Source organism: Euprymna scolopes, chromosome 1, assembly GCF_053919585.1.
Source record: "Euprymna scolopes isolate OS-2025 chromosome 1, ASM5391958v1, whole genome shotgun sequence".
NCBI classification, from domain to species: domain Eukaryota; kingdom Metazoa; phylum Mollusca; class Cephalopoda; order Sepiida; family Sepiolidae; genus Euprymna; species Euprymna scolopes.
The window spans coordinates 63798213-63822716 of record NC_136482.1 but is presented as its reverse complement, the minus strand read 5'-3'; the positions used below and the strand labels follow the sequence as shown (position 1 = coordinate 63822716).

General features: G+C 33.2%; 1 protein-coding gene across 3 annotated transcripts in view; it reads right to left on the bottom strand.

The window, feature by feature from the left end:
- LOC145300993 (GATOR complex protein Iml1-like) overlaps positions 1-24504 on the bottom strand; it is a 204016-nt gene that overhangs the window by 158783 nt on the left and 20729 nt on the right. For all 3 annotated transcript variants that reach the window (XM_080144538.1, XM_080144559.1, XM_080144549.1), the window contains exons 2-7: positions 18666-18753; positions 12743-12792; positions 8844-8929; positions 7199-7282; positions 6370-6419; positions 2146-2215 (exon numbers count right to left, since the gene is read on the bottom strand). In XM_080144538.1, the coding sequence (XP_080000664.1) occupies positions 2146-2215; positions 6370-6419; positions 7199-7282; positions 8844-8929; positions 12743-12792; positions 18666-18753 (428 nt within the window). The remainder of the gene's footprint in view (positions 1-2145; positions 2216-6369; positions 6420-7198; positions 7283-8843; positions 8930-12742; positions 12793-18665; positions 18754-24504) is intronic.

Genomic DNA, 24504 nt, shown 5'->3' with positions numbered 1-24504 from the left:
TAAAAAGGCAATTGTTAAATACTTGTACTATAAAAAGGCAATTGTTAAATACTTGTACTATAAAAAGGCAATTGTTAAATACTTGTACTATAAAAAGGCAATTGTTAAATACTTGTACTATAAAAAGGCAATTGTTAAATACTTGTACTATAAAAAGGCAATTGTTAAATACTTGTACTATAAAAAGGCAATTGTTAAATACTTGTACTATAAAAAGGCAATTGTTAAATACTTGTACTATAAAAAGGCAATTGTTAAATACTTGTACTATAAAAAGGCAATTGTTAAATACTTGTACTATAAAAAGGCAATTGTTAAATACTTGTACTATAAAAAGGCAATTGTTAAATACTTGTACTATAAAAAGGCAATTGTTAAATACTTGTACTATAAAAAGGCAATTGTTAAATACTTGTACTATAAAAAGGCAATTGTTAAATACTTGTACTATAAAAAGGCAATTGTTAAATACTTGTACTATAAAAAGGCAATTGTTAAATACTTGTACTATAAAAAGGCAATTGTTAAATACTTGTACTATAAAAAGGCAATTGTTAAATACTTGTACTATAAAAAGGCAATTGTTAAATACTTGTACTATAAAAAGGCAATTGTTAAATACTTGTACTATAAAAAGGCAATTGTTAAATACTTGTACTATAAAAAGGCAATTGTTAAATACTTGTACTATAAAAAGGCAATTGTTAAATACTTGTACTATAAAAAGGCAATTGTTAAATACTTGTACTATAAAAAGGCAATTGTTAAATACTTGTACTATAAAAAGGCAATTGTTAAATACTTGTACTATAAAAAGGCAATTGTTAAATACTTGTACTATAAAAAGGCAATTGTTAAATACTTGTACTATAAAAAGGCAATTGTTAAATACTTGTACTATAAAAAGGCAATTGTTAAATACTTGTACTATAAAAAGGCAATTGTTAAATACTTGTACTATAAAAAGGCAATTGTTAAATACTTGTACTATAAAAAGGCAATTGTTAAATACTTGTACTATAAAAAGGCAATTGTTAAATACTTGTACTATAAAAAGGCAATTGTTAAATACTTGTACTATAAAAAGGCAATTGTTAAATACTTGTACTATAAAAAGGCAATTGTTAAATACTTGTACTATAAAAAGGCAATTGTTAAATACTTGTACTATAAAAAGGCAATTGTTAAATACTTGTACTATAAAAAGGCAATTGTTAAATACTTGTACTATAAAAAGGCAATTGTTAAATACTTGTACTATAAAAAGGCAATTGTTAAATACTTGTACTATAAAAAGGCAATTGTTAAATACTTGTACTATAAAAAGGCAATTGTTAAATACTTGTACTATAAAAAGGCAATTGTTAAATACTTGTACTATAAAAAGGCAATTGTTAAATACTTGTACTATAAAAAGGCAATTGTTAAATACTTGTACTATAAAAAGGTAATTTTCCAGCTATCAGGAAAACAAGATTTTTGCTCAACAAAACATGTAAGTACTTAAGGATAACATCAAGCTCACATGCTTTGGAATGATCAAGGTTTTTTTAGGACTTCTCAGACATGGAAAAAGATGATCAGTTCATTATGTGTTTTGTCTGCAATAGAAAATTTGTGAGAAGTGGTTTGTGGAGTCCAAAATACACTGCTGGGCAAGTAACTTAGCCTTATCAGTAGCTGTAATGGTTGAATAGTGAGGGAATTGTTGATTGCTCATTATTCATTACACCATTGTAGATTCTCCAGGAATTGTGAGTTACTCATTTCTACGAGTTTTCTAGTCATCTCAGTATACTACCTGCAAATTATGAATGGAGTTTATCATAGCTGCATTCTTACTCTTCAATAATCAAATGCTTTCTTTCAATGCCAAATATGTGAAATGTTAGGCCCTTCAAGAGTAAAAAATAAGTAAATGATTATTTTTGCTCAGATATTCTATTCTCAACTTCAAAAAAATAAATCTCCCAAAATATGAATATACGAATCAAATTCAAATGTATTTAATAAGAAAACCCAAAATAATGTTCTTGTAAATTCATTTTCTACCAATTATTTCTACAATAGATTCAATTAAAAAATTGACAAATAGTATTTCTTTTTTTATTTAAATTCAAGAAGCATTTTTTTTTTTTTACTTACCCGAGTCTCATCGTTAATAACACCACAGGTGACTTTCTCGCCCTTTGACCAAAGTTCATTCACTTGACATCTTAAAAATTAAGTTTTTTTTATTAAGATTAAATAAATCATGAATAAAATGTTTGATACAATATCGAAAAATGCAAATAGATGTTTAATTACAATCTGAGATAATATTTCCTTTTATTGGAGTATGCATGGTGGAGGTGGATCAAGTAACTTGAATTTAAACAAAACATTTTAGTCCACAAATATTCCGGATACACTTTCTGGACACTGTGCTAAAGAATAAAGTGATTTGAAAGATAGCAAGTCATAATTAGCACAGCTGATCATAAGGAAATAGGTAAAATAGAGATAAGGAAATGAGAAGAAAAGCTCCAAGGAATTTACTACAATCAGCCATTGAGGCTTTGTTGAATTAAGTTAACATTCCAAATATTCTATAACATTCAAAGTTTCAATATAGATCCGAACTACAAAGAAAAAAACAGCATAACTGTCACATGGGAATCCAAATAAAGTCACTAGAAATTTGAGAAAAAAATATACATACATTATGCTTTTTTATTTTGTGCCTTCTTTTGAAAAGTAGTCATTTTATAGAGACTCCCTAAGCAGTTGTCCTTTCATTACCAAAATATCTGACATACAAAAATTTTATTGCTAATTTCAATAAACAAAAAAAAAATCTTGTCAAAATATCTAAGCAACTGCTATTGTAATATTTTTTTTTAATTGTAAAAGGGACTTTATGGAAATCCTATACACTACATGCATAATGATATTTAATGTAATAACAGTTAAAATTACATTGCAAAGAGATAAATTGATACTTTATGAAAACTTGAATCCATTTATTTATTTATTTTATTTTTTTTTTTTTTTATTACATTTTCACCCCAAACAAGGCACATTGCCACTTTGGTGTAGGGGGCTACTATCAGGGGAAACATCTACTGGGGTACTATGTAGGGATTAGGGCAGCGAGATGTTGGTTCACGTTGCACTTGAACTTATGCATGTCAGTACAGTTGGGGAAGCAGAGACCCGGAATGGAATTCCAAAGTCTAGCAGTTCTGGGGAAGAAACTACTGGAGTAGAAGGATCTTTTACATCTAGGGATCTCTACAGTGTGGGGGTGGGATTTTGCAGCTTGTCGGGTCTGTCGAGGGTGTTCACGTCGTGGGGGCACAAGTGCTTGCAGTTCTTCAGAGCATTCACCATTATAATACTTGTAGAACAGGCAGAGGGATGCAACGTTTCGACGATGGGACAGAGGCTGAAGTTTTGATGCCAGTTTAGGGCCTATCAGATTTGCGACTCTCTTTTGAACCCTGTCAAGGAGCGAGAGACTAGTAGCCGATGTACCGGCCCAAATATGACAGCAATACTCCATACATGGGCGAATAGTGGCCTTATAGAGGTACAGGATACTTTCGGGTGTTAAAAGTTTTCTAGCACGGTAGAGAGAGCCCACCTTCCTTGCAGCGGCCCTGGCAATGCCCTCGATGTAACTGTTCCAACTCATGTTTCCAGTGAACGTTAGGCCAAGGAGCTTGAGAGACGTACTCTCAGATAAAGAGTCGTTGGCCATTGCTATAGGTGGTAGAGAAGGTTTCTTGTAATTATTGAATGAAACCAGTTTTGTCTTGGTGGCATTGAACGTGACCATCCATTTTTGTCCCCATTCCACTACTGATTGGAGGTCATCCTCTAGTGTTTCTGCCATTACTTTAGATATATGTTCGTTTGTTTTCCTGTCGTGCCTGCTATAGAGTGTGGTGTCATCAGCATATATCCCCATCTCAGAGGCAATCTTGTCGGGGAGGTCATTTATGAATATCAGGAACAGCAGAGGTCCCAGGATAGATCCTTGGGGCACTCCCGCATTTATATCATATTGTTTAGATGTACGACCGTCGAGGACAACCTGGATTTTTCTCTTATCTAAGAAGGATTTAATTACGTTAAGTATTCTACCAGTGATACCGTAAGATCTAATCTTCCTGAGGAGACCCTCATGCCATACCGTCAAAAGCCTTAGATATATCTAGAGCTACCGCTCTTCCCTCTCCCGCTTTGTCCAGTGAATGGTATATGCGTTCAGAGATTACAATGAGGATGTCTGCTGTGGAACGGGCTTGTCTAAATCAATATTGACGGTCGGTCAGAAGTTTAGCATCTGTAAGGTGCTGGACTAGAGCATGGTTAATTAAGGTCTCAAATATTTTGGCAAAAAGTGGGAGGAGGCTAATAGGGCGATAATTTAATGGGTCAGTTCTTTCGCCAGAATTCTTGAATACTGGTACTACAGAAGCAGTTTTCCAACAGCTCGGAAAGCAAAATTCATTAAGGCATTTGTTGTAGAGTTTGGAGAGAACTGGAGCTACTTCGGCTGAGCACTTTTTTAATAGCACAGCTGGGATGTGGTCAGGTCCACATGCTTTGGAAGTGTCAAGGTTTTTTATGATGGCATGCACCTGAGCAGGGGTGATTTTCAGGTCGTCTAGCGTGGCGTCTGTCCGCATAGGAAATTGAGGTAGGGGGTGGTTTAGAGGGTCCAGTGTGGAGTTTGAGGCAAACCGACTGGCAAGCATGTTAGCCTTCTCGGTTGCTGAGCAAAGAACCTCGTGATTGTTGGTTAGTGGGGAAATTGTTGATTGCCCATTATTTACTACACTGTTGTAGATTTTCCAGAAGTCACGAGTTCCTAGTTTTTGTGCTTCGATGCGTTTTTTCGTGGTTTCCGTAAATTCCCTCTTAGCTGTCGCTATTTCTTTCTTAACGTTACTGCTAGCTTCTATGTACTTCTGTCTGTTTGAACTGGACTTATGTCGATTAAACCTGCGGAATGCATGCTGCCTTTGAGCAATGGCAGTTGCGCAAGTCGAAGTAAACCATTGGGGAGAGTGGGGCTTGCTATAGAATTTCCGCATGGGAACATACGCTTCGATTGCAGTTTTGAACCATTCAGTGGTCTCGGTTGCACACTGTTCAGCAGGAAGAGAAAAAATATTTCCCCATGGGGCGTCTGATAAGATCTCTGATAGCTTCCCAGTCAGCCTTTTTATAATATCTCCAGTTTTGGGTCTAGAGTTTAGGGCGATTTCAACCATTATCACCGCATGATCAGCGTTCCCAAGTGGGCTGTCGGCTTTCGTTACACAATCATCAGGAACTGTGGTCAAAAACAGATCTAATAGTGATGCGTGTTGTTCTTCCTGATCAGGGAAGCGGGTTGGAAAAGTAACAATTTGCGCTAGGGAGTGAGATACAGAGAAGCTATGAGTTGCGCTGCCTGCTGCATCTGTGTAAGTAGAGAATCCAAGCCAGTTTTTGTGATGGACATTAAAGTCGCCAAATACATGTACTTGGGCGCTAGTGTCGAAGGAGAGTGCTGTGTCTATGCTGTCAGATACTTTGTTTATTATGGTGCAGTCTTGGGTCGAGGGAGAGCGGTAGAGAAAGTAAAAGTAGCTAATGTTGTGTTGCATGATTAGTCTAAAGCACATAAAGGCTTGATCATCCGTTTCTAGGTTTGTTTCTCTAGTCAAGGGAAGGGTATTACGAATGTAAACTCCAAGTCCGTTTTATGATACATATGAAGATTTGCAAAAGGGCTATTATGTTGTAATGGAGAAGTGCAGTGGACAAGAGGCGGCAATTTCAATGCAGGAGTATTAACCACCCTAGCAGAAGCACATACTCCCAGTTCCACATAAAAATTATTTTGTATTCCATTCACAAATGATAAAAGGTGGATTTTTGTAGTGTTAGAAATGGAGATTTTCCATCCCTAGAGAAATACTAAAACAGACTCTATTAATCCAGAACTGCAAAGAGGTAAGTTCAATCAATTTGAAAAGATTAGTAAACAAACCAATTCGATATTGCTAAGGCAAAAAGTATGAAAGGAGCAAAAGAGATACATCTATTAAACTTTGTAAAATTTGAGCAAAATTTCTCGTAAACCATAGAATGATAATTTATGAGCTGCATATTTGAAATTATTGCGTTAAGTTTCATGTCCAAATATTATGAATCACATCGCAGTTCCACAATTGTGTGCACATGCAAACATTATCTACAATACAATTTTTTTGATAGATCATGAAATCTTTTGAAACATAATATCAAAGTTTTTTTTAACATTACTTTGTAGTAATGTTAAAAAAAAAAAAAAAGTTTTTATATTTCAAGTTTTAGGCAAAATTTCCTCACCTCATTTCAGCAAATTCTATTTTCTTGTTCAAATAAGCACACGTATTGACCTGGAAAAAAAAACGAGACAATTAAAAAAATCCTATACGAATATCAAAAAACTCTGCATTTAAAATTTTATAAGGACTTCAATGATGTACATCATCTTATGTTGTATTTTTTTTTACAATATCATGGGAGAGGGGGATATGTGCCAGATATCCATAAACAGAAAATGAATTTTGTTTTTATTCATGTACTGTCCATATACAAGTTATGGAAAATGTTGTTTTGACATCTATTTCTAAAATTATTGGATATTAGTTTTAATAATTTTAATTCATATTCACTCAAAACGAAGCAAATTGCTGAGGCATAAAAGGCTACTATAAATCCACGTCTACAGAGACTTTAAGTAGAGAGTTGTACAGTAAGATGTCTGCTTACATTATACATAAGCTTCTGCATATTAGTAGTTGGAGAAGCAGGATACAAAGAGAAAATGCCAAAGTAGAACGCTCTCTGGCATCATAGGACAGTGAAGGCATGAAATTTTTCTGCTTTTATGTCCTCATTTCACTAGACTGGATGTGATTTTCTATGACTTCATGTTGGCATCTTCCATCAGCCTTTGAAAGATGGTCGTAGTGATTGGCTTTGACTGATGACACTGCACTTGACTGTCAGGGATGTTGTACTATTTTTTTTATGGTAGTTAATATTTGAGTAAATAAAATTTTATTTAGGAAACAAGTCATTTCTTGCATCAGAGACCGATTCTTCAGCAAAGCTACAATATTTGATACAATGAAGTTAAATAAAGTGAAATGTAAAATCAAATTGAACTTACAAGCTTTTTTCTCATCCGCCACATATCACTGCGACTGTAATACTGTTCTTTATATAAGAGTTCCACCAAATCCAGAGAGACACCCTAAAACAGTTAAGGAAATAAATAGAACTTAAAAAAAAAAAAATTTTGATTCATAATAATCATCTAACATGAAATCATGTTATGAATCAATAACAAAATCCTTGTAATTTAATCGACCTAAGTTTTAAATAAAGTTACCTCCACCAGATCAGACATGCTTATAAAGAGAGTTACCCCCCCCCACCTATATGCAAATAATAATGAAAATTGCACAACATCCTTTAACTCCTCTTAATCAGAGATACTTCAAACACTGACCCTGCCATCCTCTTGATGGAAGAGAGAAAGATCTTAAATGGAAGAAATTCCTAAAATTTTCAAACGTTTAAAAGCTTAAATCTATGTTATCTATTTTTGCATATTGTAGGTTTATTCAATGGATTTTTGTTAGGAGAACTATGATATTTATGTTGGATCTTCTCAATACAAAATTGTAGTTTAGTCATAATGACAATGAAAGTACTATCAAAATTGATTCGTTTTTATTCAGTTTTTTGAGGGGGGAAATTTTTCAATTGAATCGTTATTGGATTGGATGTAGTTTATTATTACTTTTGTTGTGGGTTTAATGGTTTGTGATTTTGCTTATTTGATGCTGTATTCTTGTGATGAGATTGGGTGAAGAGAACCAGTTTAGTGGTTATATTTGAAAGTTATACGAAAATTATAACTTTCATATTTTCATTACTACATCACAACCTAAAGTGAGAATTTAATCTTTGTAATGCCCCCACTTCTTTCGAATTCCCTCTATTAGAAATATTTTTTCCTTTTTATTGGTAAATTATTTTAAATGTTTGTTTTCCAGCTGCAATTGCTCTAACTTTTTTCTTCATAGAAATCTTTGAAAGCTTGATATTTTCAAATTTCAATGGCTAGCATATGGCCCACATTTCTTATCCCTCTGTAGAGGATTAGTCTACAAGTTTAGTCAATAGGATATATACACAGCTATACTCATGTTACAATGAAATGTCAGAAATTTGCAAATATTTGAGTAGATAGCCTCTTTATTCACAATGGTAGATAAAGTCTGTTGAAAATCTAAAAGTGAAATATTTTTAGCATGTCCACTCTTGTTGGATTATTTTAGAAACCATTTAAATCAGTATAGTTTCATATCATACCTTACAGATTTTATTTAAGACATAAGACTTTAACAGATAATACCATTCAGAGTCAGAATAGATCTAAAAATAATAAATCCTCAGAGTATGATTTGACACTCCCTCAAAGCTTCAAAATTGGGGTCTAACCCAATAGCTCTTAACTAGCACAGAATAGGCAAGACAATGACCAGCCATAGATTATGCATTTTGACCAGGAGAGCAAAGTAAAAAGTTCAGGGTAGAAATATACTTCCTTGATAAGATTAAAGGTTGAAAATAGAGCCTAGAAAAAAAAAAAAAAAAAAAAAGAGAATAACTATTTCTTAGAAGATGAAAAAGGATTTTGTAATGTTTGTTTAGCATGTAAAAAGTTAGCAAATACTTAAGAGATAGTTTCAGATCTTAAAATCTTGTGGTGACTAAGTAGAGGGGGAAAGACAGGGAATACTTACTCTGGGATCCACTTTATTAACAAAAACATCTTTGAACTGCTTTAACTGGAATGCTGCTGCTATAGAAGATTCAACACTGATAACATCTAAAAATAAAAATTCATTTACACGCTTAAAAACATAATAGTTCATTTATACACTTAGAAAAGAAAATAATTTACTTACATACTTAATAAAAAGAAAAATACTTGTTTAAAATTTAAGTTAATGTGATTTGTGATTCTTTTATAAAATAGTAAATCTTTGAGAAATACTGGTTTTCAAATATACTAAACTTTAGAACTTTAATTCTAGTCAGAAATGGCTTTCTAACAGCCAATTAAAAAAAAGAATACTTTTTAGGCATAAAACTCTTGGCATAAAAAAATGAAAATTAGAATTTAGAATGGGGAATCAGTTTAGCATATAAATTTAACATAAAATGATCCCTCATTTTCCAACCCGTCTTGCCTTCTAGAGCTGTTAGTCCTCCAGATTCTTGATATTTTTTTCAAGCTGAAAAGTTAGTGTAAAGAATAATTATCCTACAACTAACCTTAGGTTCAAGTGTCAAGCCCACCTCCTAAAAGTGCCTTTTCTTGAACATATTGTATCATTAACTGTACATATAAGTAACAAGTGCCCCCCCACCCCAATACCTCCTTTAACCTTAGGTATGAGTGACAAAGATCCCCCTAGACTAGATTTAAGGCTTCCAAAATTCAAAGGACACCTCTTAATCCTACCACTTACCCTAAATCTGAATAGTAAGTCCCACCTAACAAAAAGCCTCTAAAAACTTCTCTACTCTAAATTCTAAAAAATTATTTATTTACTTGCTTGCTTTCCGTTTACTGTCAACTTTTCAAGATGTTCACACACAATTGCCCTTAGCCCTACCACTCATGTGAAGTCCAAAGACCCTTTCCAAACCACACAATCGTCAAAAAAGAAAAAAATAGGACCCTCCCCTGCCCAACGAACAACAAGTACAACTCACAAAAATCAGTTCATAGAAAGAAAAAGGTTAATAACACTAAAATAGATTATTTTACATCAACTTCTAAAATAATTATTTTTGTTTATTTTTTTTCTGCAAGATTTCCAGAATGTTTATACATAATTGCCTAAAATGATAGAATCTCATTTTGGAGAGGGAAGGGCAGGAGAGGGCAGATTTAGTGAAGGTATTAACCTACAATAATACCAAAGAAATGTTGTAATGCATTCATTTTTAAACAGTCCTAGTATTAGATTTTAGTTTCTTGTATATAAAATGCATTACTATTTAATTTAGAATTCTCTAACGTCTTTTCTTTTTATGTATATAAAATATGTTTATCTATAATTGTTTATGTGCGTTTGCTGTGGATTACTTGGAAACCATAAATTTCTGAACATTTTCAATGACATTTTGATTCCTTGCACAAAATTATACTTATCTGGCAAATTTCCTGGCTTAATTTTAAAATTTAAAAAGATTATTTCCTAGATCAGCAAGGTTTTTCTGTATATACCATTTACTGAGATATTTTAAGCAATTTCAACTTTTTCATGTGTATAACAACTAAACCAATTTTCACAGTATATAACTAAAAATGTAGACTTTGACCAAGTGAAAAAATTTTACTAATGTTCCTAATTGAAACAATAATTATTTGATCAAGCCAGCTTAAATCTTCGGTAAAATTGTATTAAATACTTCTCAGAGAAAAATATACAAAAATGACACAGAAGTGCAACTTTGACATAAAAAATTCATACTGGATCTAATTAATAGCACAATAGAGATCAAACTAGATTTTTCTTTTAATAATAAATCAAAAACAATAAATTAGATTTGGGACATGTAAAAAGCAAAAGGAAACAATTTGATAATAGGGCAAAAATTTCATTTTTTTTTTTTCAACTTGGATATCTTTTGTGAAAGCCAAGTTATAACCTTATATTAAGCCCATCATTGACAAGTGTCTCTTTATCTTTCAGATGGGAATGTTTTTATATACGCAAAAACGCAGTAAGCTAAAAAAAACATCTGTATTAAAAGAATCGCCCACCATCGAAAATCATAACTTGAAGTTACCTGCGAAAAACACTTAACACAAGAGTAGGATAATGTACGGAATAATCACGTTGACACACCGGTTGTCACCAGATCACCGAAGTTAAGCAACATTGCATCTGGATAGTACCAGATAGGTGACAATTTGGGAATTCTAGGCGCTGTATATGCTTTCCGCTTATCTCAGCATGGTTACAAGTCATCTTGAACCTCCATTTGCCACTGGTTTTCAACAATGTCGACTCAGGAAAGATGTAGTTGGAGAGTGCACAATTCTTGCCACAAAAATTTCATGCACAGGCACCCTTACAGTGGGTATCCATAGTCTGTCAAGACTGAAGGAAGCCTTTTTAGGATTATCTATATATCTATAAAAGCAAGAATGTGTGGACACTTCTTAACCTACACACTCAATAAATTTTTGATCTACAAACTAAGGGGTCAAAATTGAAAAATTGGTACATGGGAATCTTTTTTTGATCTGTTTGTCAACTGTTTCACACATGCACATGTCCACATAGATTACTCATGTTAAGAATAAGTATTTGAAAACAAATTTGAAAGATCGTGTCATGCTGGTCTAATGGTTATTGTACTTTAGGTTGGGGTTTTGATCTCAGCTTGAGTATTCTTTCTTTTTTTACTTAGAAGTGAATAGTTTAGAAAAAAAACATAATACTCGCATGCACATGTATCAGTTTCTGTATTACTTAAAATATAATATTTGTGTGTATTTTACAACCCAGCAATGCTGGGCAGCCTGCTAGTATATAAAGAGAAAAGATTAAATTTTGTTTACATCTGAATTTCATCAAAAAAAAAAAAAAAAATTTAAAAAAATAAACAGAATATTGAAATTTGAAATTGAAGGGAATTTTACTATATTTACCCATTTTTGTACACTAAATTGGCTTGTGATACCTAGTTCTCTAATATACCTATTTCTCCAATGAAAACAAGAAATAAGGCAACATTCATAATGGAAAAGATGATAGGATTCTGAAGAAGAGTCATGTGCAGATTGATTTTACTAGTTGAAACAATCCAAAACTGGTCTAAGGAGTAGAAAAATGTAGCTAGGCAATCGACTTTAAAACTGTATGAACAAGATAAAGATTTCTCCAGTAAAGGAAATGCACATGGTCAATACCTGAAAAGAGAATTCCTCAAATTGCATCTTTATCTGACCAGGTGAAAATTGCTTCCATTAGCAAACAATTCTAGTATGAATTTTGGAAGCCTTAAAATCTAGTCTTGTTTTTTTTTGTTGGTTTTTAAGAATTATCTGGTTTAACAAAGTACTGAGTAAAATCTACTAGTGAAACTCATCTGGAAATTTCCTAAATGCAGATGACACTAAGAATACAACTGCAAATTATTTAAGATTTCTACCTTTTTGTGGCCGATGGAACGAGATCATACTACGCCCATGGATTAAATAAGTTTCGTTTAAAATTCCATGCAAATTCCAGAGTTCAACAATATAAACCTGATGGAGGTCGGAAGTTACATCTGCTTAAACATTGTGCAAATAACACTCAAGAATTCAGAAGCATAAAATCACATTTATTCAAATATTTCTCACTAATCAGTTTTGTTTCCCTCTACATAAATATTCAAAGTAAAAAAATAAAAAAAAGTAAATTATTAGTCTCATTTTGCATCATGCTGATTTGTAACAAAATCTTTTGGACAAAATTTTACAAAATCATGTAAGTTGAACATGTGTCTACTTGTTACTCCAGTCATAAAAAACGTTATTAGTTTATATTTTTTTAAATCTGTAAAATCTTCAAGTCTATTTACAATTTTTCAAATTGAAGAAAAAATAAAGATTGCTCAAATGAGGAAAACTTACCTTTTCCTTGAAATTCTTCAGCCAAAGTTGTTACTTGAAGTAATAACCGACTAGAAAATTAAAAAAAATTCTTTATAAAATACTTAAAACACAGTGTACTTTAGTTTTAGCAATACTAAAGAAAAATCAATCAAGTCTAAGGACACATTTTTTTTTCATTGCAAGAATCAAACAGGAGATGGTATATACAAATGTGCTTTAAAAATCCTTATAAATTTAAAATAATTTTTTTTAAATTCCATCTGTAGATGCTAAAAAAAAAAAAAAAAAAAAAAAAAAAAAAAAAGAATTTAAAGTGAAAAATTAAAATTTCATAATTTTTATCTTATTTTTTGCCAAATAAAAAATCTCCTAGAAAATCTAGTAAAATAATAATGCAAGAGGTTATCTAACAAATTTATCTTGTCAAATTTGTTAAATTCGACCTAATTAGCATTTAATCTTGACTAGCCATTTATCATCTGTTATTGTTATACCATGCTATCTTTTTAGTAAAAGTGAATTTCATTGACAAATATAGATTTCTATTTGAAAGCCACATATGTGAATATGCTTCAACAGATTTAAATCGATGTTTGATGCATGTTTTTGGAAAATATGCATGTTTCATTCATTTTCATTAATTTTTACATTTTCTAGCTCAACAGTTAACAGGTAAGCCTCATTCAAGAAATTAGAATTTTTACTCGTGCTCAAATCTACTACCACTTCCAGTCATGTATACCAGAAGTCTTCATAGGATAGCGATTTCTACTTAACACCATTCCATACAGTTTTTTTTTCAATCTTGCTATTGTCTGTGAGCTACTCTATATTTTTCACCTAAACACACGGTACTTTCCTTTATCTACACTTTTTTTGGTAAGCATTTTCCTTTCATATTATCAATTGACAGAAAAATTAATAGCAGATTGGCATTTAAAGTATACTCCTTCACCTCCTGCTGGTGACGTTCCTGAATTAAGCTGTTCTTCGGTTACGAGTGGTCACTTGGTAATTGCTCACAAAATGGTTGCTGCTCGGATGAAGACTTCAAATGTCGAGGGGTCCTGTTCTATCAGATTACCACTCACCTTGTCATGATTATGAGAGCAATTGTTCACCTTTGGTCATTAGAGTTACAATGTTGCATATGCACTTTCTAATTAAGGTGCTTTTGAACTGGCTTGGCTATTAAATTCTGAATGATTTTCGTTTGGTGATATCAATATTGCCATAGAAAAGACAATATGATTCCATTTCTATTTGATGAAAACAGGCTTTCTTTTTTTGTTGCCGACCATCCACTAGTTGGCCAGTTTTGTACAAGTCCCAAGAGCCTTCTATCGTCTAAAATGCACCGGTGTATAACTAATGCTCACTACTATCTAAATTATGACAACAGGACCATTTCCAGCACCCTCAAAATGCATTGATGGATTGTCACGAATAACAGGGACATGCCCAAGGTGATGAAAAAGTTTCCGGCTATGGTTATGGTCTTTGGTGTGTTTTCAAGTGAAGGCCACATCATACCACCTCACATCTTCAAAGTCAGCTTGAAGGTCAACACTAAAGTGTACCTAGATGTGCTGAAGAGTGTGGTGATTCCCTAGTGCAATCAGGTGGCCACTGGCAGACCCTGTGTGTGGCAGCAGGACTCTGCACCGGCCCACAAGTCCAAACCGACCCAAGCTTGGTTTCAGAAGGAGTGCTACAACTTTGTACTCTTCTCTCACTGGCACCCCACCTCCCCCAAACTGAACCCACTGGGTACTTCGTTTGGTCATACATTGAAAACATTACTAACATGATCTCCTATAACACCAAAGCCAGCCTTATCACTGCCATCCGTAGAGCTTCCAGCAGCGCTTGTGGAAAAGGCATGCTCCCAGTTCTGGATCCGTATTGAGGTGGTAATTAAGGCTGTAGGCGGCTACATTGAATAGATGTCAGCTGTATTACATAATCAAATTACCTGAATTGATTTTTTTTCAATAAATTTTTTAAATAAAGCTATAGTGTTGTTTTCTCTAGGGCAAAACTTTTATTGTTCCACCCTACAGTTGTCTTCAAGTCCAATGTAAACTTCTTGCTGAGGTGCTCTCTTAAATAATCAAATTTTACTCAATTTCCATCACTAACGATCATTATGCTGTATTACATAAGATCTGCACGAATCCTATTTATTATTATTATAGGTGAAACCTTGATATGAAAAACAATTTTCAAAATTAAATTTATGTAAAATGTTATTCAAAAGTTTCCAACCTTCTACATATTTTTATGAAAAAACTTAAAATTTCATACTTCGTGTATAAAATTGAAGCATAATTTTTTATATAAGATGGCATGATTTGTCAAAGCGAAATCATGAATGGAATAGACATTAAAATAGGACTAAAAATTTGGTGTTGAAAAAGTCAATATAAAACTGTCATTAAAATAGTTGCATGAAACAAATCATACAAGAAAGATCATTAGAAAGAGGAAAGATTGAATTTTATTTACATACCAAATATAACCTGAAAAATAGCCAACTGTATTTAGATATGCATTAATTTGCATATCAACAAATCAGTAGCCCTAACAAGGCTAAGGCGAGAGGACAGACAGATGGTTGAAACGAAAGATACGGAACGTGTTAAAAATCGTGCACATGGTCCAATATATTTTTATATATATTTTTCTTAATTAGATCACAAGTTAATTTCAACAAGAAATGGAGGAGTTTAAACTATGAGAGGAAATTTGTTTTTTTACAGATAGCGAAGTCCAGATATGCAGAAGAAAAAAAATTGCAATTAAAGTTGAATTTTTGAGAAATATCACTGTCAAGTTACGGAGAAGAGTAAATAACAATTCAGTCAGATTTTATGGTAGAGGAATTCGAAATTTCTGTAATTTTTGATACAGAAAAATTCATTTATATTAACTTTGGCCACCCTCTTGTAAGAATAAAATTCCTTAAATGACATGTATGCCATTGTATTTTCGTGCATCAAGTAAATTTTGTCCAATGTGTCTATTATATTCAATCTGTTTACTCCACTGATACCTGTTATTACCAAGTGTCAAACCCATTCTCTTATATTTTGTAGTAATGACAAAAACGTCGGAGGTGGGGGCCGTTTCTCCTTAGGTAAATCTGTAAATATAGACCATATGTCTATATCTTACCAAAATAGGTATTTCGTGAAGAAATCCTTCTTTTGCATGTATTTTAGCTTTTGTTGAACAAGACAGTTTCTTATCAAACAAAAGAAGACAACTTGTGCCACAATGTTATGTACTCCTTCCTCAAAACCCACTTCAACACCAACAACTATGAGCAGGTCACTCCAAGAAGACTTTCCGTTATCTATAGAAAAGGGGAAATAACTAAACTGTCTTAAGTCAGAGATTTACATGGCATACCTAATAAGTATTTAAACAAACGTTTTCCGGATTAGATTCATTGCGGACTATTATCCTCATCTCTTTAGTTGTTGTTTCACAACGTTTCGAACAACTATTCCTTGGTAACTGTAACGGGATAGGAACTGTGAATCTCCTAACTGCATTCTCAGCAATTATTGCCTTTCCATAGTTGTCGTCTCTCCACTTTTTTGACCAAGTAAGCCTCTGGCCAGCTAGGATTGAAACCGCTATCTTCAGACAATGTTCACCTAGAACTGTAGAGATTCAACGTCTATCCACTGCCCCATGAACATTGTCTAAAGATAGCGGTTTCAATCCTACCCAAAGCCGGCCAGAGGCTTACTTGGCCAAAAACGTGGCGAGACGACAACAACTATGGAAAGGCAGTAATTGCTGAGAATGCAATGCGAATTCGCAGTTCCTATCCTGTCGCGGTTACCTGCTGACCAAGGGCAGAGAAACAGCAACTAAAAAGATGGGGATAACAGTCTGCAATAAAATAAATCAATAAATAATACTCATCTCAATGAATTCCAATTCAAGTAATAAATATTTTCCTGTAATCAGGCAACTGATTGTGTAGTGTTTATATTGGGGGGGGGGGGGTAAATGCCTTACCATTCTATTTAAACTCTAAAATTTTTGGCAATAGAATAAGCACTTGTAATTTCTAAATTGAGCTTCAAAATAAGAGAAATTTTAACTCAATCTCACAAGTAAAAATAGATATTGGTAGTTGGGAGTCACAAAATAATGTACAAACAAAACAGATGAAAAGGATTAAGTGATAATAATTTAAAATCATTTATTTAAAAGAATAGAAGATCAAACTATGATAATAGTGGATTTAATATGTTGTTGGACCATGATCAGTAGCACTAATGTCAGAATTCAATCCCATACTATCAGGTTTCAAGTAAAAGTGGATAAATACAAGATACAAAAGAGTTTTCGCCCTTAAAATATATAAATGATTTTGATTCCCCATCAGAATTATAAAATCTTAAAATTAAATTTTTTTAAATTAAAAACATTTGTGCTGCATATTTTATAAGAGGGGAAAAAAAGTTTATAATGAGCATTTTAGCAGACTAATTTAAAGTTTGACTTCTAATCAGTAAGATTACAGAAGAAGAAAAAGCATACAAAAAATAAATATTTTAAATAAATGCTATCGAAAACAATTAGACAAACATTTATTAAAAACAAAATATTTAGTTTTCAAGCCACAAATGCTGTGTGACAACAATATCAAAAACACTTATCCATTAGGACAGGGGTCTCCAAAGTATAAGCCTGAAAGCTAGATCTGGCCCATCAAAATCTTTAGCCCGTAGAGCGCTTATGGAAAAAGTAAAAGTATTCACGAAAAATTTTAAAAATGGAAATGTGTGAAAATAATGTGGGGACTTTTCTTTTTACTCAGAAAATGATTAAAAGAATGAGGTTTTAGAGTTTTTCTAAAAAACAAAGCTAATGTGCAACTAGTATAAAACATGTCCTTCTGTATATGTATATATTGACCAACAGAGTAGCATACCAGTGAAAATTCAATGCACTTTGAAGAAAATGTAAGTTAAACTTTTCTGGGAAATGAAGAAACAGATTCAAAATTATGCCGTCTAAAGGGAAATATCAGAGTTTAAGAAACAGTGGAATGTGGACTATTTTGTTATTAAAACAGCATCAGATGATAAGGCATTGTGCTTTATATGCAATGACATTACTGCAGTAAAGTACAATATTCAATGACATTATGAAACAAAGCATTCATCACATTATTTGCAATTCACTTGGTAGCTACGAAAAGAGAAATTTGAAAACTTCAAAATTTGCCATCAATGCAGTCCATTTTTACAAAGAAAATTGTAGAGAATGAGGCAGCAATTTTTATGTGGTGCACATGTTGGCTAAGAAAGATAAGCCATTTACAGATGGCAAACTTATTAAAAAATGTCTAACAGAAGTTGCAAAGAAAACATGTCCAGAAAAAGTTGATGCATTCTTGCTACTACTTTCTGCAAATACTATTGCTCGTAGAACAGAAAATCTTGGAAGAAATATTGTGTCACAGTTGAAAGATAAAGCAAAAGAATTTAAAAGCTTTTCTGTTGGAGTTGAGGTTGTTGTTCAGAGAAATAAATGCCAAGTTTCAGATTACCAAGAAACTAGCATCTATGCACATCATGCATGGAAAAACAAGAGTCCTGGATAATTTTGCAAATGTACAAAAATTTCATGCTCTAAATCAATACTAACAAATAATGACAGAGTTAAAAGGATTTTCGACTGTTCATTTTTTTTAACAGAAAATTCAGCACTGATTCAGACCTTGGAAATAAATGGTCTATTAACCCTAATTTATAATCATTCACCTTGGTCATATTTTTATTTTGTCCTGCATAGCTTTAAAAAGTCAGCAATATACCCCACCCCATTTGAAAACTTTGGAGACCCCTGCATTAGAACAGATTAAACTTAAAGCCTTGTATTTGGATGAAGATAATGATAAAAAGAGAGTTACCTGTAGTTGACATCTGGGTTATAAATTTCCAAGATATCTCCTTGTTTAATATCTGGAAAATCTTTGGGATTTATAAGAAGATCAAAATCTACAAATATTTGAAAAAGAAAAAGGAAAAATTTGATTAACAAGTCATAAATTAATTCTATTGAGGAGATTAGTAAAAATGTTGAAAACAAAATTTTAACCTAATTAAGATTTTAATCCAATGAATGTTTAAATGTTTAGGCTAAATAAATCCTTGCCAAAAAGATAAGTTTAAAAATGGTTACATGAGCTTTGTTTTTGTAATAGAATGTATTATTCATGCAAACGACTACACCTGTTTGGCTTGTCAGATGAGAGAAAACTCTGATTTTGTAGATAGGTTCTTTATGTACATATGGCAGTAATTTGCAGATGAGCAGATAGTGTTGATTAAAGGGACGAACTGGGGAGAAAAGTGAATCAAGCTTTAGACAATCCAGAGAAAGCAGAAATGTTGAAAGTTGTCATGAATTACAGTTCACGTTAAATTTATCGCAATTGGTGAGGAGTTGTGAAATTTTTTGTTCAACAGCCATCTTTTCATTTTTGAACATTGTAATTTCACATGTGAACGAAACAGTCGGTTGAGAGATGGGTATCCACACGCACACAAACACAAAATGATGACTTTAAGGTAATCATAATTATCGCTGTTTAATTATGGCAATGCCATTCTTTGCCACAAGGGGGTAATACATCTCACTTCTGTATCTGATTCGTATTCCTCTTTCGTCCTTGGATTTGGAATCATGCAGACATGTCAAAACTATGCTCAGGTTTTGCACTCATGCAAAAAACATTTGAACTCCCACAAAAGACTTTCAAAACAATCACGCAAGTAATGTTTTCTTATGCATCTTCTGTATTGAACCGTTTCACATTACACTCGTATCAATTTCTGTAATTAATACATTGGTTGTAAATATAATCTGTGAATTTCATGTACTCATTTCTTGGCTAAGGAGATCATGCGACTATCTCTCAAATCCTCTACTTACCAAAAAGAAGGCACCCATCACAAGATTGGTGACCGACCAACGCTCAATGAAATGTCACAAAAAAACTGCTATCACTGCTAGAAGATTGATAATCTACCAATATTCTACATTTAAATATAACGCTTTTATTGTTGCCAAGGAGACACTGCTGATTACAACCATAAAAAAGTTTTTAAATATAAAAAAAAAAAAAAAAAAAAAGGGAAATATACTTTTCATCGCATCTCTCTGCAAACACCCACCTTCTGTGCCCATTATTATGTGCAGATTTATTCTGTTGTCCAACATCTTTTTTTCACTACTCGTGGCAAGAATTAAAAACAAAGAAAAAAGACACTGAGAACACAACCTTTTCCGTTACAGTCCATATAAATAAAAAAAAAAAATTAAAAAAAAAAAAACAAGTATTTATCTATATATACACAAGAAAATAATATATATACACACACACATATATATATATATATACACACACACACACACAGGGTGGGCCATAAGTCACACACCAAAGAATTACGTGATGTGAAACTAAAATCTGCAGGGCAAAATACATTTTCTTTTCTTTGGGTATAAGATACATCTTTTATTATTGTATCAGCATGTACGTATTTTTCAGTTTATTGGTTAAGTTTGGTTTTAATAAATAACGTTTATTACTATCAGAATTATTTCAAATACTTTGGTGCGCGACTTATGGCCCACCGTGTGTATATATATATATATATATATATATATATATATACACACACGCAAAAAAAATATATAGACATATTTTTTTCTCTTTACACATCGGTTTTTTCACAAACTGTATTCCTCAGATTGTCTTTTTCTTTTTTCCTCTGCTCGCCATGGCCAAAAAGAAGCCTGATGCCACGACCTGGGAAAGCCAAATTTCTTTTTGTATGCCTCCCCATGGTGCACATAGACCAAATATCTGGTTTTTACAAACTAAACCATTTTCGAGAACCAGGCAGTTTCTTCCTCAGTCATGAAGCACTTCTTCATAGTAGAAGCATGGCCTGCGCACATAGTAGGAAGAGGAACCCCCCCCCAACAGACAGATTGTCATACTCCAACCTTGAGCATAACTCCCATGACATACGTCCACCACTACACTGCATTTATTGTATAAATTTCAATGAAAAAAATGGAAATAAAAGACAAAAAAATATGATGCACCTTCGCTGTAAATTTTGAACAGTTGCAATGTTGTGGGACCATATGTATATAATCTTTATTATTTTTCCAATTTCAAGACATGACTTGAACAAAAAAGTCCCATGATGCAAGGAGATCCGCTACCTACATTGGTTATTTGTGCATCAACAAGCAATTCCATCATGCACAATACTCTTTTTAAAATAAAGACATTTTCTTGCATATACTTGACATCTCATACTGCTTCAGATTAATTTCCATTCCTGACAAAATGAAAAATACTTTTTTCTATCGACCGTAGCATAATCTGTAAGCTTGCTAGATTCATCATCACAGCTTTACTAAAATGATTCATTTTTAATGATTTCTAATTTTTGTACGATTAAAACTAATATTTTATTAACTTCCGTCTGCTGCATTGGCTGAGCATTTCACCATATTCCGATGGTTTAGGTAAGCTGCCAAAATATGCCAACGCAACATCCACGAAAAAACAAGTCATTCTTCTGTAACCTACAAAAAGTAAAGTAGACCAGTTAGTTGCCATTTTATGATGAAGATGAAGAAAGCACATGAAGTAAAGAGAAAGTTTATCCCCTTAAGAAAATTGTGGAGATTAACACATGCAATGCAAGTTTAGAGACCAAAATCCATTTCAGAAAGTGTGAAAGAACAGTGGAAGAAGCTTCTGAAGCACTGTTGGGGATAACAGATCAGACTTGTGGGCGGACAAAAGGGTTACAAGGCAGTGGAATAAGAAAGTTAAGTATATTGGAAAAGCAGAAATATGACCGTGAATGTTTTATACTATGGTCCCCCCACCACTCTACCTGAGCTAGGACTCTAGAGAATGTGAGGAAGAATAGCAAAAGTAATCAGCAGTGAGTGGAGTCAACAGGCAATGGACTGGACCGTCAAAATCTACTGAACCTCTCCAGGTGGATGACACCTGACAAGTTCTTTGATAGCTTCCTCTTCAGGAGGCCTCAAGTTTTGACAAGCTTCTGGGCTTGACCATTACTCCTGATCTTAAATGGAACACGTACATCAAATCTGTTGCCAAGGCCGCTGGAAAAATGGTGGGATCTTTCTATCGATCCGGTAAATATCTCACTGCTGATTCTATTCTCTATCTATATAAGAGCCAGGTACGTCCAAGGATGGAATACTGTTGCCACATCTGGGCAGGAGCTGCTAGAAAGGACTTGTCCTGCCTTGATAGAGTTCAAAATAGACTTCGTAGCCTCGTAGGAGATGTCCTTTTCTCCTCCTTGCAACCTCTATCTCACAGAAGAGATGTTGCGGGTTTGTCTCTGATGTATCGTTATTTTCATGGAAGGTGTTCAACTGAGCTTCAATCTATGGTCCCCCCCCCTCGCCAAACTTTCACAAGAAACACTCGTCTAGCTGTAAACACTATCAATAATTCCCCCCACTCTTTATCTGTGCTTAAACCTAAACATAGATTCCATGAACAAAGCTTCTTTCTTAGAACTGCACGCCTGTGGAATTGTCTTCCGTTTTCCTGCTTTCCAGCTGACTACAATATGGTTGTGTTCAAGTCTAAAGTAAATAAGTTCTTGATGAGCCGTTCCATTTAAGTTATCAAATTTACCAAATTTTCATTACTAATGATTACTATATTGTCCAATTTCTACTGTACACTCTTTAACCCTTATCCTTGAGTGGCCTCTGGGCCTTGATAATGTGGTGATGCCTATGTATAAAAAAAAAAAAAATAATAAAAAAAAAAAGATAGTCAACTGGGAATGGCTGAGAGGATGAGCAGAGGCAGTCATTTTCGCTGATCAGCTGGGTGACAAAGATAGGACATTTAGGATTTTCTGTCAAAACTTAATATATTTAGTAGTCAAAGTTCAGGCTAGAGTAGATTGGAGTAGGCCAGCAGATTGTGTTAAGCAGACAATAAAATGAGCTGAAGAGCAAATGACAATGCCTCGACAAATTATCTTAGTTGGATCCCCATTGATACACTGGAACTCTAAAACGTGGATGCAATTGTTTGGGAATCCTTTTCGATAATGGTATCAACACACATACCCAGAGAATAATTAACTTATACACACTGTATCTGAGTTTATGTTTTTTCTTGCAAATCTGTGTTACTTTTATTGATTGTATGCTTTTAAACCCATGCTTGTGCCTTTGGCAATCATCAGTGCAATAGAGAATATGACCAAAACGAGAGATGGAAATGAAGACAAAATCATGGCACAACAGTCGTCAAAGGAAAACCATGGTTAACAGCCATCGAAGGATGGATATATGGTCTAATAAACGAAGAAAAGGTTTAGTGAATAAGGATGTAGATCTGGGATATAGATACCCAGTCTAAGTTATCATAGCTAGAAACAATAATTTATTATTTTATTTTTCTATTGTGAACTGTATAGATGGACAGAATTCACATGGTCCAGTAATGAATGTTTGAACATCTTCCTGCTAAATGTTGTGAAACTGAAGATGAGAATAGTAGTTGGAAGTGTTATGGTTTTAACATCCTTCCCACCTCCTCAATTAACTTGAACCTATCTAGGAATCTTAAAGATTATATAAGCCATGTATTCTCTTGATGTGCGCTTTTAGTGAATAAAACCTTTACTAAGGAATGTGTGACTTGGCTTTTTTTTGAATTTACAACAATTTTATTTGCTAAAAGGTGGAAGAAAAAATAGACAGAATACTGTTACCAGAGAGATTTGACATGAAACCAACAACTCCACAATCAGAAAGGCGGTAAAATCATTGGAAACTGATGTTCAAAAATTATCTTAGTGTGATTAGTAATGACAGCAAGATCGAGAATACTTGTAAAAAAAATTTTCACACTAATCAACACTATATTTGCAGCAGCATACAATGTAATAAATGGCACCAATGACTACTATAGTGCTACGCAAGCACTAGATTCTGCTTATATAAAACCGGTGAATTTCATATTTAATAAACATCAGTTATTAACTCCCAGACAATAGCTTGCCCAAAATATCAATGCTTTTATACTTCAATTAGAAGCTCTTGCTAAATCATGCAACTTCTAAGCCATCACTACAAAGGAAAATAAAAGGTAATATATATAGGATGCATTTATCAGCGGCATCATCTCTTTTTTTTTTTTTTTTTTTTTTTTTTTTTTTTTTTACATAGGCATCACCACTTATCAAGGCCCAGAAAAATTGAACAATATAGTAATTGCTAGTAATAGGAATTAGGTAAATTTGTTAACTTAAGTGGAACGGCTCATCAAGTACTTGTTTATGTTGGACTTGAAGACAACCAGATTATAGTCAGCTGGAAAGCAGGAGAATGGAAGAGTTCCACAGGTGTGCAGTTCTAACAAAGAAGCTTTTTTCATGGAATCTACGTTTAGGTTTATCAATGCCTATTTGAAAACTCCTCATTCACTCTCTAAGAAACATACGTTATGGCTAGATCACTAGAACAGAATACTCAAAAAAAAAAAAAAAAAAAAAAAAAAAAAAAAAAAAATAGTAGCAATACAATGACTGCCGCCACAACTTCTCTGGAAGCTGTCCATATAGCAATTATACAGAAAAATATTCAACATTTAAGTGCTTGTTTCTTCTGTGGAAACCCACGCCATTCATTGCTACTATGTCCAGTGCATAACACAG